Below are 15,532 nucleotides of genomic sequence, written 5' to 3'. Positions count from 1 at the left end.
TGTTACATGATCCAGCCTGTGATACAGTTAGCAATTTTCCTTCTTGTGTCCGTGTTTCTGTGTGCGCCTTCTTTAGTGCAAAGAAGAGAGGCGCAAGTACTACAAGATGAGAAGTATTGTTACGTGTGCTGATACCTTTCTACTTGTGCCATTCTTCCAGCCGTGTTTCATACTCGCGATGTCTGCAAAGAAGGTCGCGCCGACTTGCACAGACACAAGCACTCGTAAGATGGTAGGGCTACCAGCCTTGCATATTTGTCAGTTTTTGCACTGCTGCGTAATTGTGCCAATTATTTTCCTGTAGTCTAATGATACTACATTACAAGGTCAGTGCAAATAAACACCTGAAGTGTTCGTTTATCGGCTTACGCTATTTTCCTGCTGCTCCTTAGTGTCCCGTAAGGCTAAAACATCCGCTCAGAAACTATACACGATAATAGATATGCGCTTGATGATTTCCATAAACAAGTGTGGGACGAAATATCGTGCGGTTGGGCACAAACATAGTGGTATAAAACAAAAAAGCCGACCACAGTGAAATGTGCAAAAAACTGAAAAAACGGGGACCTTGTTCTGAGCAAGGGTCACATATAGAGTACCGAAACATATTTCTTTATTATTTTTGCGCATTTCACCTTTGCCGGATTTCTTGTTTTATTTCATTATGAGTTTGTGAACGGCAACATGTAGAAGAAGCGCGCGTCTTTTTCGGGTAGCAAGTTTGCATTTTGATTATTATGCTGGCAGCTGCCATGAATTTCAGACTGCTACAAGGGCCTCTAAATTAGCATTAGTGGGAAAACAGGGTCCCACTTACTGAGACTGTGTTCGTAGACGAGCGTGAACGACTCCCAGCCTTTCGCGTCGAGGAGTCCTTTGATTGCCGATCCTAGGTGGGCACGCCGAGGCGACAGATGGATCGAGATGGACGCCGAGTCACCGCCGCCGTCTCTGTCAGTGCTGGCACCGCCGTCGCCGATGCCGCTTCTAGGTGCACGAGTAACGAGGTGGGGGACGCGTGATCGCTTGCACGCGGCCTCCACGGCAGCGGAACCAGGGCCCGAACTTGGTCCCACGATGGCCATCACGCCCATCGACAGGAGCTTACAAGCTGCAGAGAATAAAGGCGAAAGACGATTGAGCTACTAAGCACTTGTGTTAATGCAAGCACACGGTGTTTATAGTTACGTTGTGCAGAAAGACAACGCATATGTCCCACTATGCGTTGGTCTATCCTTACTGTCCTTCCATACCTTCGTCTATCTATCTATCTATCTATCTATCTATCTATCTATCTATCTATCTATCTATCTATCTATCTATCTATCTATCTATCTATCTATCTATCTATCTATCTATCTATCTGTCTATCTAGCTAGCTAGTAGCATATTGCTTTTTGCTCTCCTGGCCGTTTGGATAAGGGTATCAATACCCAAATTGGTATGACATAACATGAGTGTGTGAGTAGCGAGTGAGTGGGTGAGCGAGTGAGTGAGAACAACTTTATTGTGGTCCATTGCAGACGCTGAGGTTGCCACGCGACACACGGCTAATCCCACGTGGCTGTATGACGAGCAAAAGTGAGTAGTCTAAACAAAAAAAATAAGACATGTATGTCATGAATATCTTGATTTACATTTCATGGCCTTTCTTATCTTGCGATGGTTTCGTTCATATGACATGTTGCAAAAATGGTATAGTGTGACATGAATACATGGCACACAAGTGGCGGGCCCTAACGTGCAAATCATGACATGCTTCTCATGTAGGTCATGACTACACGCCGCACTCATGGTGCACTCGCCGTCGTTTCGCTAGCTTCAAATAAACCAAATTTGGTGTTTCGTGACGTTAATAAATGATGAAGTTATATGACTGGTGCAAACATGATAATCATAAATAGCGTGTCATGTCAGAACATGACAACATACCATACTCATAATGCGCTCGCGGCCGTTTCGCTAGCTTCACTTATACAAAATTAAGTAATACGTGACGTGAATGGACGACAAATGTATATAACAAGCCCAAACATAATAATAATGAGATGCGTGTCATGTAAAACATGACTACATGCTACGCTCATAGCGTGCTCATGGCTGTTTTGCTAGCTTCTAAAATACCAAACTTGGTTTCACGTGATGTGAATAGACGACGAAGGTAAATGACACGTTCAAACATCACAACCGTCAGATGGAATTCCTGTACAGGACAATTTACGTCCGCCTCGTAACGTTGTACTGATGCTAAAGTGACATATGAACCTTTCTCATTCGTGCTTCGCTTATCATCGATTCCCATTGCACGTCGGCTGTGCGATTTTTTTTTACCAAAGCATGAATCACGTCCGTTACGTGGTATTTACTCTAGTTTGAGCACAATCAGCGTCCAAGGCTCATCGGTGCGTTCATTGCCGTGAGACATCGGCAGTATTTTGACGTGTTCAGCGCGCTCCAGGGCTACGCCTCAGGTGCAAAGTGACGATGGGTGAGTAGCGATAACGTCGACAGGTTTAGTGTTGTCATCGCGGTGTCTATAGATGTGGCGCCTTCTGGCAGCGATGCCTGGCTGTCTAGCAATGGTTGCACTTTCTTTGTGTTGCTTGGTTCGTGCAGTGCGATGATGTGAATCCTGCATTCTCGTTTGCCGCTTCACGAAATAACTAGTGGAGTGTTGAGCACCACTGTGATTATTTGAAGCTACTGTCATCGCAAATAAGCATCACGCAGGCAGCGTTCATATGTCTCACCAGCCAGTGTTACCAAATTGCGCGCCTTCATCTGCCTCGTCATTGCTCAGTCTGGCGTTGAGTTGAGTCGAGTTTGTTAACCACGTACAGTTGGACAGTAAGTGGATGGGAAAGAGACAAAAGCTGTATAAGAACAGCTTGATAAAGCTCCATATTTCCATGGTCACTGGGGCAACAAAAAGTCCAAAGCAAAGTACAGCACAAGGCAGTTTAAACCAGCATTGTACATGCTTTGCATCAGAACAAAAAAATATACAAACCTGTACAAACTAGAAACGCACATGCTATACATAGAAAGAAAGAAGTATGCAAAGAGAAAATAATACTACACATATAAAATAATAAAGCAAATTTAGAACATAGGTAGCAAATTTAAAACATAAGTAATAGAGAGCGTACGAACATCTTGACATGCAATTACTAATATGGTTTGGTTTGGTTTGGTTTGCTTTATTCAAGGCAAAATTGAACAAGATTGCCTTGGGGGATACAACTAAAGGCTAAGTAAATGCCTGACTTGGTCGTGCCATCTGGCAGCAAAGCAGAAATATACCGCAAGTACAGTACACAGAAAATTACATCACGTGTTATCTTACACGGGTACCATAGCGGAACAGTAACTGCCAGAAGTGTGAATAAAAGAATAGAAATAGTAACATTCCTTATTCGAGTGGTGTCAAATACAAAGAAATGCATGTATTTAGTGTATTTAGTGTATTTATTTAGTGTATTTGGCAAGCAATAACGCAATGTATCAAAACCATAATTTGTCCGCGGTCTTGGCATATGCTAATGTTCAGAGTGTTGGTTTAGGTGCGTCCAAAGATTTAATTGTAGTTTAGCTAAACAACGTATATAGCCGTGACCTGTTATGGTATCAGATCTAAAAAAGATTACTGAAAAAACTTGTTAGAGCAGGGTTAATTTGGTTTAGGTGGATAATAATATCGCTGCTAAAAAGACGATGGAACAGAAAATGATTCGCCTCACTGCAAATCACCGCGATTCTTTATTTCTCAGTATTTTCATCGTTTGTGCACGCAGGTGACGACGGTGACGACAAAGTGGGGGGGGGGGGGGTTGAAGACATGCCAATAGATGTGCACACCGAGCAGACGAAGTATCAAATGAAAGTCGCGTTCCGATTCCGTGTGGCCACGTACTCATATAGGGCGTGACCACGGGAGACGACCCCTTGGCAGCGCTTGAGACGCTGACAATTGGCGGGCTTTGCACTCGTTTTGAATCAGGTTCGACACTAGTCAATATTATACATACTTATTTGTCCCTCTTTTGTGATATTAGTACCGAATCGTATAAGGGATCGATAATTATACGCGTTGATGCAAACACGTGACATGCGTCAAGTGGATGTCACTGCTCCTTTAATGAAACATGATTGCCATCTATCCCCTAATACGACCACATTGCAGTGAGAGCAGTGACTTGAGATCTACCGATAATATAATCACATTTGCCAATTGCTTTAGCATTACCGTAATGAGCTCGGCGCCACCGTTTCTAGGACTGTACTGCTCTAAACACCTTATTAGGCGCTAACTGGGCCTTCTAAACACCGTGAAGCAAATGCGATTTCCCTTTGAATGGATGGCGATTCGATTACCTCCAGCTACCAAAACACGTACGCAGAGGTTGAGAACCGCCACAAATACAGATAAATTGCTATGGAGAGCCTGAGCCTCTCTTAAGTTTTTAAAACAATAGTACTACGTATTTCGGTGTGCGATACAACGACTATTGTTTTTGAATGCAGACAAAAGGCAAAACAAATAATGTAATAGAAGTGTTGTTCAGTCATGGTCGCAACACTGTTGTCAATTATTGATCGCTCTGTAATTATGGTGCATACTTATACTTAGTGAAAAAAAATTTCCAGCAAATACCGACATAACTCACGCCTATTGTGAAATTAATAAATTTGCTTCACTGGGTCCAACGACTGTCCATGAATAACAGTGTTTGGCCCTTAATATATTAGCCTTTAGTATCGCTTTCGAAAAAAACATCGCAGAATATCCACGGAGTGAATACCGATGAGTGGGGCGGAATGTCTGTTCGTCTGTCCGTCCATTCGACTGCCCGCCTACCCTGTCTCTATGTGACGGCCGGACGAACGCTTCACACCACTCATCATTCAGTCCGTGGATATGCTCTGTGAGTTTTTATACGAAAGCCATTAACGCCATATAGTGACAATATTTACAAGGACATATACACACAACGCCATCTTGTGAGCAATTTCTAAAACTAAATAGAAGTGGCTACTATTACTACGAGAGACCAACACCCTAAAGAGCTTCGCCCCTAAAATGCGTAGAAAGACTGAGAAAATACGCAAAATGCATCATCCTGATTTAGAAAAGAGCACCAACGACACAATTAGGTATTTACGGGCAACGGATTCTCCAGCTTCCTAACGGCAAGTTATTTATCTACGTCATATCATTGATGGTCTTCAGAGCTTAGTAGCTTCAGTGCATATTTGTCATCTGTAGCGAGAGGGCGCATGATTCGCTCTTTGGCGCGCTGTAAAGTTCATCGCTCTACGCATTGTGATGCACGCGCGCCTACTCAGGTTGTGGTCTGATGAGCACGCGCTTACCTAATTCTGGCGCTTTATATGCCTTATGCTTACACAGCAAGTTTGCTTTAAAGTTATGGCACTTGCTACTGAACTTCCTGACACGGTGAACGTGAGCACATATGCGGACGACATCTACATCTGGGCTTCTAGAGCTACGCGCCCCCAACTGCGTGCTCGACTGCAACGTGCAGTGACCATCACAGCAAGGTACCTACGTCGTCAGGGTCTCGCACTGTCAACTGAAAAATTTGCAGTGCTTGCGTTTACACAAAAAATTGACAAGATACCCACTAACTGTGAATGAAACAGAAATTCGTGCTGTTGCGCTACACAAATTCCTGGGTGTTATCCTCGACCGGAATCTATTGTGGTCAAAACACATCACAGCCTTGAAGTCAAAGCTCAAGAGTTTTGTCCACGTTCTTCGGGTCATGGCCGGAGCAAGATGGGGCCCTTCGGAGGCAGCTCTCCTGCAATTGTACCAATCTTTATTCGTAGGGCACTTACAATACAGCATGCCCGTGCTTTCAAGCATGAAGCCCAGCTGTGCGAGCACGCTAGAAAGAATCCAAGCTCAAGGGTTGCGCACATGTTTGGGCTTACCTCAATGCACATCAACCAAGGGAACTCTCGCCGAAGCTCGGGCTTGTCCAATCAGAGTATATGTGCTCTGTGAACCTCTTTGAGTCCACCTTCGCCTGTTTACTCGACACAGGCAACATCCCCTATCAGCGCTCCCTGCCAGCCACCGAGACTGCAGTTATTCAAGAGCTATATCGCAGTTCAAGAACATCATACCACCAAGATTCTCTCCCCCACGTGTTCCTGAGACACCTCCATGGCTCCTGCCTAGACCACTTGTCATACTTCAGATTCCTTGGACTATGAAGTCCCTTGGATCATCGATTGGCCTAAAGCAACTTACACTGCTGCACATTATTATTATGTACGACGGTGTGGCGCACGTATATACTGATGGATCTACCAAGTCGCGTACCTCCGCCGTAGCCTTTGTCATCGCGCAGATGAAGATAGCTCGACGTTTAAAGATAGAGCACAAGACCACATCAACAGCCGCGCAACTTGTTGCTACTCGGGAGGCAATGCGTTTCGTGTCGATAGAACTCGCTCGTAAATGGACGATGCTGTGCGATGCCAAAGCTGCTCTTCAAACAATCGATGGCTTCATGAGACAAGGTCCATATCATACTTTATCGATTAAAATAGCAGAGCTTCTTGGCATTGCTACAAAAAATGGACATCATGTAACATTTCAATGTATACCTGCTCATTGTGGCATAATGGGCAATGAAGAGGCGTACGCTGCCGCTAAGAGAGCTTTAAATAGTGCCCCGGAAATGTGCATCGCATTTTCTCGACAAGATACTAACATCCTACTTCGACGCGTTATGCGCAACTCCATCTTAGAGCACTGGCAGAAACCAGAACACAAGCACAAGCGGCTGCACAAATAGAACCCAGAAATGAAGCTCCGTATGCCTCACAATTTAAAGCGAAGCATCTCATGCATTATCCACCGCATTCGCCTCGGTGTGGCTTACACGAGACGTTGCACCCACTTGATTGGCTGTAATGACACAGGTCCCAATTGTGGTCACTGTCGGTTGCCAGAAACGCTCAAACATGTATATTTCGCGACTGTCCAGCATATGCAAGCGAACGTCAGCAACTGATATCTTCGATTGGCCAATATATTAGTCGACCAATAAACGATGAGGTTCTGGTAGGTCCTTGGCCTGACGCCAGTAGCACACATGTGGCTATACGAGCCGTCATCCCTTTGTTAGAAGCCACTGGACTAGATGCACGTCTGTAGAGTTACCCAGCCTAATAAGAACATATCATCTATCTACCTTACCGTCGTCGTTCATCACTCTTTCACTCCCCAGTCACCCTTCCCCAGTGTAGAGTAGCAGGCCGGAGCAAACTATAGCTCAGGTCGACCTCTCTACCTTTCTGTAAATAAATTCTCTCTCTCTTGCTTTGAAGTTACTGCGGTTATCAGGATGATGAAGGTCACTTCGCTGGCTGTCACGACCGCGTTTACCAAAGGAGCACACTGCTTATACACGAAGTAAGAAGTCGATCTGTGACAGCTGTTATTCCACCATCGTCCTGCCTATATATAATTATATGCTCAATGCGTGCGTGCTTTGTGCTTGATGGGCGTGATGCGAAATTCGAGCTGCTTACTATTCACCAATTCACATTATAATGTGTTTCTGTGGCATTCATTTCTTTGGTGTTGTTATGAAAGAACACTCAACAAGCGCTAAACTACGTTTCTGAAGACACTTTTCACTTTCATGTTATACCAATTTTTGCACAAAGAGATCAGGCGTGTTTTTTTTGTGTAGGACCACTTTTTTATAGATGTCATGTAATGAGATGTTGGTGAACCGACATGATGCCGACCGACCACTATTTTGCTTCCTTCTTTCTCCTGACCCGCAGGTCACGGGATCAAATCTCGGCTGCGACTACTGTGGCATTTTCGATGGGGGTGGGGATGCTGTAGGCCCGTGTGCTCAGATTTGGGTGCACGTTAAAGAACACCAGGTGGTCGAACATTCCAGAGCCTTCCAATACGGCGTCTCTTATATTCATATGGTGGTTTTAGAATCACTGAATAGCCTTCTGAGATGGAGTATTTGTGGTAGAATCAGCCTCCACCTGTATATATTCAGTTAAAACAAAATAACACCTTAAATTAACACTATAGTAGTTTGTAGCGACAAACTTGACGTGCTCCTTTAAGCTGCTTCACTATATATCTCCATGACCATGAGGTATAATCCTAAGAATAAGCAATTAACTAAAACACACGCACGACGCCCACACTCAAACACAAAGCCTGTACATAGATATTTCTTGTGAACCTAACTAAACGGCCTATGTACAAGCAGCCTATATTATACAACGAACTTTGGGTGCTTTATAGTAAGATAGCTACGTAAACAGAACTAGGCGACTCCTTATCCTCAAAGTCTTCGAAAGCGCACCAATGTAACCGCGCTATTTCTTACACCTAAGGGCTACCATGATTTCTACATAAAACCTAAACACTTTCGAATAGCTCGAGCGTGAAGTAATTTCACTTTGACGTTGCGACCGTTTCCCTTTGACCCCCTGCGTTATTTATCTTCCTATTGTCACTGGATGAGCCCTTCGCGAACAAGTACAAGGCAGGCAGATTTCACAAAAAGAAACTCTTCAAAGGTTCATATGCTTCTTCGTTTGTGGCAAGGACAGTCTTTTTTAGCTGCAGTTCCCTGCTGAAGACAGAGAAAGGGAAAACACAAGTGGAGGGCTGCCCCGCCACGGTAGTCTACAGGCTAAGGTACTCGGCTGCTGACCTGCTGGTCGTGGTATCGAAACCCGGCTGCGGCGGCTGCATTTTCGATGGAGGTGAAAATGCCGTAGGCCCGTGTGCTCAAATTCCGGCACGCGTTAGAGAACCCCCGGTGGTCGAAATTTCTGGAGCCCTCCACTACGGCGTCTCTCTCATATATATATATATATATATATATATATATATATATATATATATATATATATATATATATATATATATATATATATATATATATATATATATATATATATATGGTGCTTTTTGAACGTTAAACCCCACGTATCAATCAATCAATCAACAAGTGGAGGGCAACACGCTTAAAACAGCGATCTCAAAACTCAAAGACGCACAAGAAAATATATGCTGTCTAAGCTTGAGTCGTTGCCGCGGCTCGATAAAACAAGGTTAACTGCGACGAACAAACCGAGACACAGCGTTTTCGAAGTAGAGGAAAAGACAAAGAAAAGCGTTTCTGCGGATGTTCCACAAAGATTGCTGGGTCGCGGAATCTCATAAGGCCATCCGCATGCTTCGCTGCTACAGCCGCAGATCGATGGCTCCTAGGCGCAGAATAATAAAAAGTAGGCCTCGGAAAGCGTGAAGTCGGTAAGTTGTTGAAGCACCCCTGAACTACTCGCAAAAATAAAGCGAACATATTTGATTAGTGAGATCATCCAGCGTCAGCCTCAATTTAACATAGAAAAATAGCACACAAAATTGCACTGAATAGACGTCAACGGCTCAGGTGTCGAGTATATCTGCGAATTGGGCATATGGCAAAAGGTATGAGATGAGACAGAAGACGTACTTAAGAATAGATGCCACCCTCCCTAATATGAATATTGATTTTTTTCTCGTGTCACGTTATTCTCTGTGTCGAACATGCAGTAGCTCGTAATTTATTTATTCTTATAGGTGTTGGCTTTTGCAAGGCAGTTAAGAAAGATGCACGTTGCATGGATTATTCTTTTCTCGGCCCTAAAGTAGAGTTGCCAAACTCCAGATTCTTTCGCTCTTCCTTGGGGGCTTGTGATTTGTGCTCTACCTGTCGGTTTTCAGCCGATAATGCAGAATGAAATTAGTAAATGAGTGTGCAGATAAGATAAGTGGTAATAACGGGAAGGCGGATGTCCTTAGTGCGATGTATGCGGCTGCTGCAAGCCTGTTCGTAGACGAAAAGTAAAGAAACACATCGTTACAAATATTCAAGACAAGTCAGTGGCTTCAAGTAATGCTCTTTCCCGCTGAGTTTCGTTTCACTCAGATCACAGGCGGCTGACTGTATGGCATACACGAGTATATTGTTATATAAATCCACTCAACAAAACTATATTAGTTGTCTGTATAAAATGATATAACATGATAATGCAATATCCAAGGGTTTACGTTTGAAAACAGCGATAAGCCTATAAGGCACGCCACAGTGGAGAGCTGCAGAATTTTCAACCATCTGGCGCTCTTTAATTGACACTGACATCGCAGATAGCACAGCCATATTTATCAAAATATAAGCGGGCTCGTTAAAACAGAAGTTGCCGGGGCACTGAGATGCTCGGAAAAGTAGAAGCATCGATGCAAAGATAGGCAAAAAAAACATGCTGTGTACCGCAACATAAACATAAAGCACACGATGTTGATATCAGTGGTGGTTTAGAAATTTGCCATTTCATTCTGGAAAACTGCAGGGTGATCAGCGGAGCTGACGGGCATGTACTCCCGCTTCTGCTGTCCTGATAGTTCTTTATAAACGTGCTGCTTCTTGGGCGTTCAAACACTCAGTTTCCACTGACAAAATGGAACGATAGTTGGCTATCAGTGAACATCAAGAAAAAAAAAACTCTGAAGATAGACGAGCAAGAAAATGAGCGAAGACTGAGGACTGCCGCTACAAACAACTCTTGATTTTCGTCCCAACCACCGAGTTTAAATACACTTCCATGGTTTTGTACAAAGGTACATTGCACAAATCCGTAAAGCAAATGTATAAAGAAAACAAACATGTAGTCGCACTTGCCGCTTTTTTTATTTCTTGGTCTTCATGGTATGCTGCATTTCATAGGAGCTGGTTTAATAAGTATTTAAACAGGTTGAATTGATAAATTTTCACTGCTTTTAACCACACCCAGTGTTTATTTTTTGTCTTACATTGTGCCGGAAGTTTTTAATATTTTTATTGTTTTGAGCTATGGCTGATATCACGCACAAGAGTCCCGACTTCAATCAGATCAAATTTTTATATTGAAACCTGCCATTCTGTGAGCATTTATTTTACGCTTACCTTTTACGCTTACCTTTTCCGTGCCGGTAAAGAATTTTACCTCCGGCACACGGCATGCTTACGGTCATTTGCACCAAATGACAATCAAAACTAATGTCATTGCAATCTTGCAATCATGGTCTACATGGCTATTTGAAATCAGATTTGAAATTCATGTCAACGCTTATCGGCAGCCTGCTGTGATAACGAAACTTTACGTAACATTGCCCGGCTGCTTCAAATTATACTGCGACGTGATGAAAGGGCATCAGCATGAAAAATTCTCATATATATCAAGAGCAAGACTAACAGCTGCTCACAACTTGCAGTCAACAATAGTTAGAACCAGGAAAGCATTCATGAATTTTTGACAGTGATGAATGATGATCAGTGCAAACGAGCATTATTTGTTCATCCAGCAGCTGTGAAAGAAGCACCAGAACCGACTGAAATGCCTCAAGCTCGCCATTAAATATATATAACAGAGAACGAGGTACTTGGAGCTGCTTGCGCCAACATGCCATTTCGTTTGCATTGGTTGCTCATCGGGCTTCAATTTCGTCGGCGATTAACAGAGAACTGAGGTGCTACCAAAGGAAAAAAATGGTTCGAAAACACTCTCCCTAAGTGGTGTCCAACGCGTGTGTGCGAATTCTACAACAGCGGGTCTAGTTGGAGCCTGGGAAAGAATTACGCTATACCAAGTGCTACCACTATCGCGATGTGTAAATTAAAATGTGACGGAAAAGTAAACAACAAGCTTTCATAAACATCTTAATATCGGTTACAGTTACTTTAAGATGTCGGCTTCATTATCTCTTCTTTAGCGCCTGTTGACGGAGTACACAAGTCCCGCTTCCATTCGTTCAGTGAACGTATTCAATGGACGAACGTCATTCACTGTACTCGTTCAGCAGCAACAAAACTGGCATCAACGCCCGATGAGATTCGAAGCGAATGAGATGACAAGTACCGTGTGACAGGGGTATTACTGACTTTTGAATGAGCTTACTGAACGCTCATTAAAGAAGAAATGGTTGCGTAGGGCTTTAACTCTGTTCTCAGAAAATCAGGCCATATAACATTCTAAAAAGCTTCGATGGCCAAGCAACCCGTCTACTGGTGGTAGACTCCCATTCGACGTTCATTGTAGAAGTCGCGAAATCACTATTGCAGATAGTCAAACACGGAGCAGGAAGGGTAAGGGCTTGGACTGGTACATTCACAGGGAAGGCTGTGTTCTTGCACACCCTGTTGGACGGATTCAAGAAAATGGCAAATAGCTCGAAGCACCGCAGGTTTCCTCTGCCTGTAATAAGCTACAAAAAATTTGATCTCGGACCTGCGTTGAAGCAAATGAGAATGCAGCACCAGGCATACAGAGCCTTTTGGGAATCGCTATATTTAAGTAGTGTACTCTGATGCATGCTGCGAGAAAAAAAGGTACATTGGAAAGTCCGAAACATGCGATGCATTATTCTGCAAGTGGGTGTGAACTGATTTTCCGCGGTACTGAAATACTTTACGAACACGAGGGCAGTTCTTGGTTTGCTTTAAATATGTATTTTTTAAGAACGTTGCTGTATGTACAAGTGAGGCTTCGGGATGCTTGTATCCTTCGGAGATTTAAATTTTTATTGCTTTATTCGGCATGCACAGCGATCACTTGAACCTTCTTACAGAGAAACTTTTATTCCAGATGTTTTTCTGTATCATTTTGTTTTCTGCATCCCCTGCAATGCACGCGTGCGCAACATCGTGATAGTATAGATATGACGAACACAAATAGTCGTTAGTAGCGCTAGCCCATTTACGGGTCTGCTTTATCGCGCTCGTGAACTTTGAACCCTGTTTTTTTTATTGTCCGTCGTACTTACCACCAAAACACGCTCGAACATCGCACCTCAGGCGAACGAATGTGGCGAAGCAGGTGGGAAGACAGAGCTTCATTTAGGTTTTGTACGCAGCCTTCATTACGAGCCCACTTTGACCTATTCACGACATCTGTTAAAAACGTCTTCGTGAGACGACATGTGTTGACGTCCTCGCGTGAAGTAATCCATGTTTTCTTTGGCATCGTTATGATTCATCCTAACTTCTTTCTTCCTCCGTACCGGGAATGGCACGCTCATTGACATTCGTTCAGTGTAACACTTCGTTGCTGCAGGCAACAAAGACGGTCATGTGGTTATCCGGGCAACAATCAAATGTCCCCACGTGGAATGACAAATTACCTCAATTGGAGGTCCTGTTGTCCTATCAGTAATGACAGATCGCTGACAAGCCCAGCATTGAGAGAACGGAAGTTACTGGAAAACGTTACATATAAAAAATATAATGAACAGCACAGTTTGCGAGAACGCGTGTCTGTATACTTACCAGCAGCGGCTCTTTCGCGTACGATGTCACCACCTAAATATTCGAGACACAAAAGTTTCGCTTATACAATTGCCCAAAGTGCCATAGCTTGAACGTGTTTTGCGAGGGATACTGTGTGCTGATTTTTTCACTTATCGCAACAAAGGAGAAAACAACAGGAAATAAAGAAAAGGCAAGGATGTTAACCAGTCTGAAAGGATTGGCATGTCACCCTACACGGGGTAGAGGTATGAGAAGTTTTAAAGGTGAAAACAGGAAACTGACTATGAAGTTATGATAATAGCGAGTGATATTGTGATATACTGACGCAGCACTGTGCACCTGTCTTTATTGTTCTGTTTAGTATTTGTAATGCTGTTACAAATTGCCTCAAATTATCGTGTTGCGGAGTGGAACTTGTTTTCCACAATGTACCTGATTACCAAACTGAAATTACGCTCAATTTAAAATAACTGGCCGTGGGTTTTTTTCACTAATCGACATTTCGGCCACTGTTGCTCTGCACCAATTTTAATGTTCTTATAGATGAGGTTCACCCAGGAACTCTAAAATCATGATCAAGTTGAATAAGTTCAACGAATCAAGTGAAAAAGTATTATAGAAAAATGTCCTCTTCCCCCCCGCCTAAAAAAATGCGGTACAAAATTGATGTTGAAATAATATTGATTACCCTGACGGGATGCGTAATAGCAGTGGTGTGAACGGCGTTGACACGGTTGAAACGGGCGTCGATGCGGGTGCTGGGAGAGCGGTTTGAAGCGAAACTCGGTGTCGCATTTACTTCAGTAAACGTTTGTTTAAAACGCAGGCACAAGAGGTGGGTTAGGTTTCGTGCAGTTTCCCCGCAGATAAACAAGCTGAAAGAGTGTTTCCACTCGACGTGTGGTTGAGCACTGCTGGTGATAGAGAAGGTAAAGAGAGAGTGCGTTGCGAACGAGTGGAAAAGCCGGCAGCTGCGGGCGTTGCTGCGATCGGGCTGCAGGTCAGGTAGAGAGTGACGTCAGCGCTCACCGGCGGGGGAAGTGTGAGAAGTAGCATGACGTGAACGCGCAGCTGTGGTGTGACCCACTTGGGACCGCTCCAACACTTGTGGCGAGGGGAACGCGTGGCGGCCAGTTCGTAAAAATGCCCGTAGGTACGCTGTTACACACTGTACCTACGTTAAAATGCGCACAGCTAAGTTAAATAGCTGCTTCGCAACTAAAACAGACATTTCGTTACAGAAAGAACAAAAAGAGCCCATTTGCGGTGCAGTAGCACTGAATGTCTTCTTTTTAAGCCTCTGACTAGGGCCGGCAAGCTTGTCGGAACGTCGACCCCTTCATCGGTTGAATGTACTGAATTGTTTTTTGGCAGCCATACGACCCACCAGGGGCCATTAGGACGAGACGAAAACTTATTTGTCACATAAAGGCAAGACCGGAACGAGAAGCTCCGTGCGCTGGCGAAGTACAAAAGAAGAGTTCTATCTCACTTAACAATGCTCTACGGAATTGCAGAAACTGAAAACAAGTAAATCACCTCGGAAAACATCACCATAGCACACTACGCATGAGCAGTGGAAGTCAGTCTGAGATCAGGCAACCTTTTTGCTATATCACAAAGGGATTAAGTTCATTGAACTTTGGTCGATGGCGTAAGCAAAGCCCACTCGGGCCGTCGACGCTGCCTAGTACGTAGATATCGTTTGTAGGGAAAGTGTAGCTCGATACCCATTACCACGCAGCAAGATCTCATCAAACGAGCACACGGGGCAAAAAGCTTTCCCCAACAATGACTCTTTCATATAATTTTGTGCATAGTGAGAAACTGTTCCAACGTCATTCTTTCTTGAAGTAGTGCTTTGTATTGTGAAGTTGCTTGAAACACTGAGCTACTTCAAATACCTCGGTGCGCATAGGGCTAAGTGGCGCCACGTTACGAAGCGTGTTGCCTTCCGAAATAAAGATAACGAAGCAGATACTGGTTAATGTTATAACGCAGCTCAAATCTACAATGAATCAGATATGCTTTGAGGAGGATCCCCTCCACTAATGAACCAGGAGTGGTGGGTTTCGGTCTTTGCTTGTAATAACAGCGTGAAAGTGATAAACACGCGTGAGAATTACAAATATTCTTCTTATATTCTAAAAACCTCATTCTACGTATTTATTGATTTGCGTATA

At 43.7% G+C, this 15,532-nt stretch overlaps 1 protein-coding gene across 1 annotated transcript in view; it reads right to left on the bottom strand.

Annotated features, from left to right (window-relative positions):
* The window catches only part of LOC142817536 (glutamate receptor ionotropic, kainate 2-like), a 30,284-nt gene that overhangs the window by 2,793 nt on the left and 11,959 nt on the right, over nucleotides 1-15,532 (bottom strand). The window contains exon 3 of the mRNA XM_075894567.1: nucleotides 818-1,111. Coding sequence (XP_075750682.1) covers nucleotides 818-1,111 — 294 coding nt within the window. The remainder of the gene's footprint in view (nucleotides 1-817; nucleotides 1,112-15,532) is intronic.

The sequence above is a fragment of the Rhipicephalus microplus genome, chromosome 5 (assembly GCF_043290135.1).
Source record: "Rhipicephalus microplus isolate Deutch F79 chromosome 5, USDA_Rmic, whole genome shotgun sequence".
NCBI lineage: Eukaryota > Metazoa > Arthropoda > Arachnida > Ixodida > Ixodidae > Rhipicephalus > Rhipicephalus microplus.
This window is presented reverse-complemented; position numbering and strand designations above follow the sequence as displayed.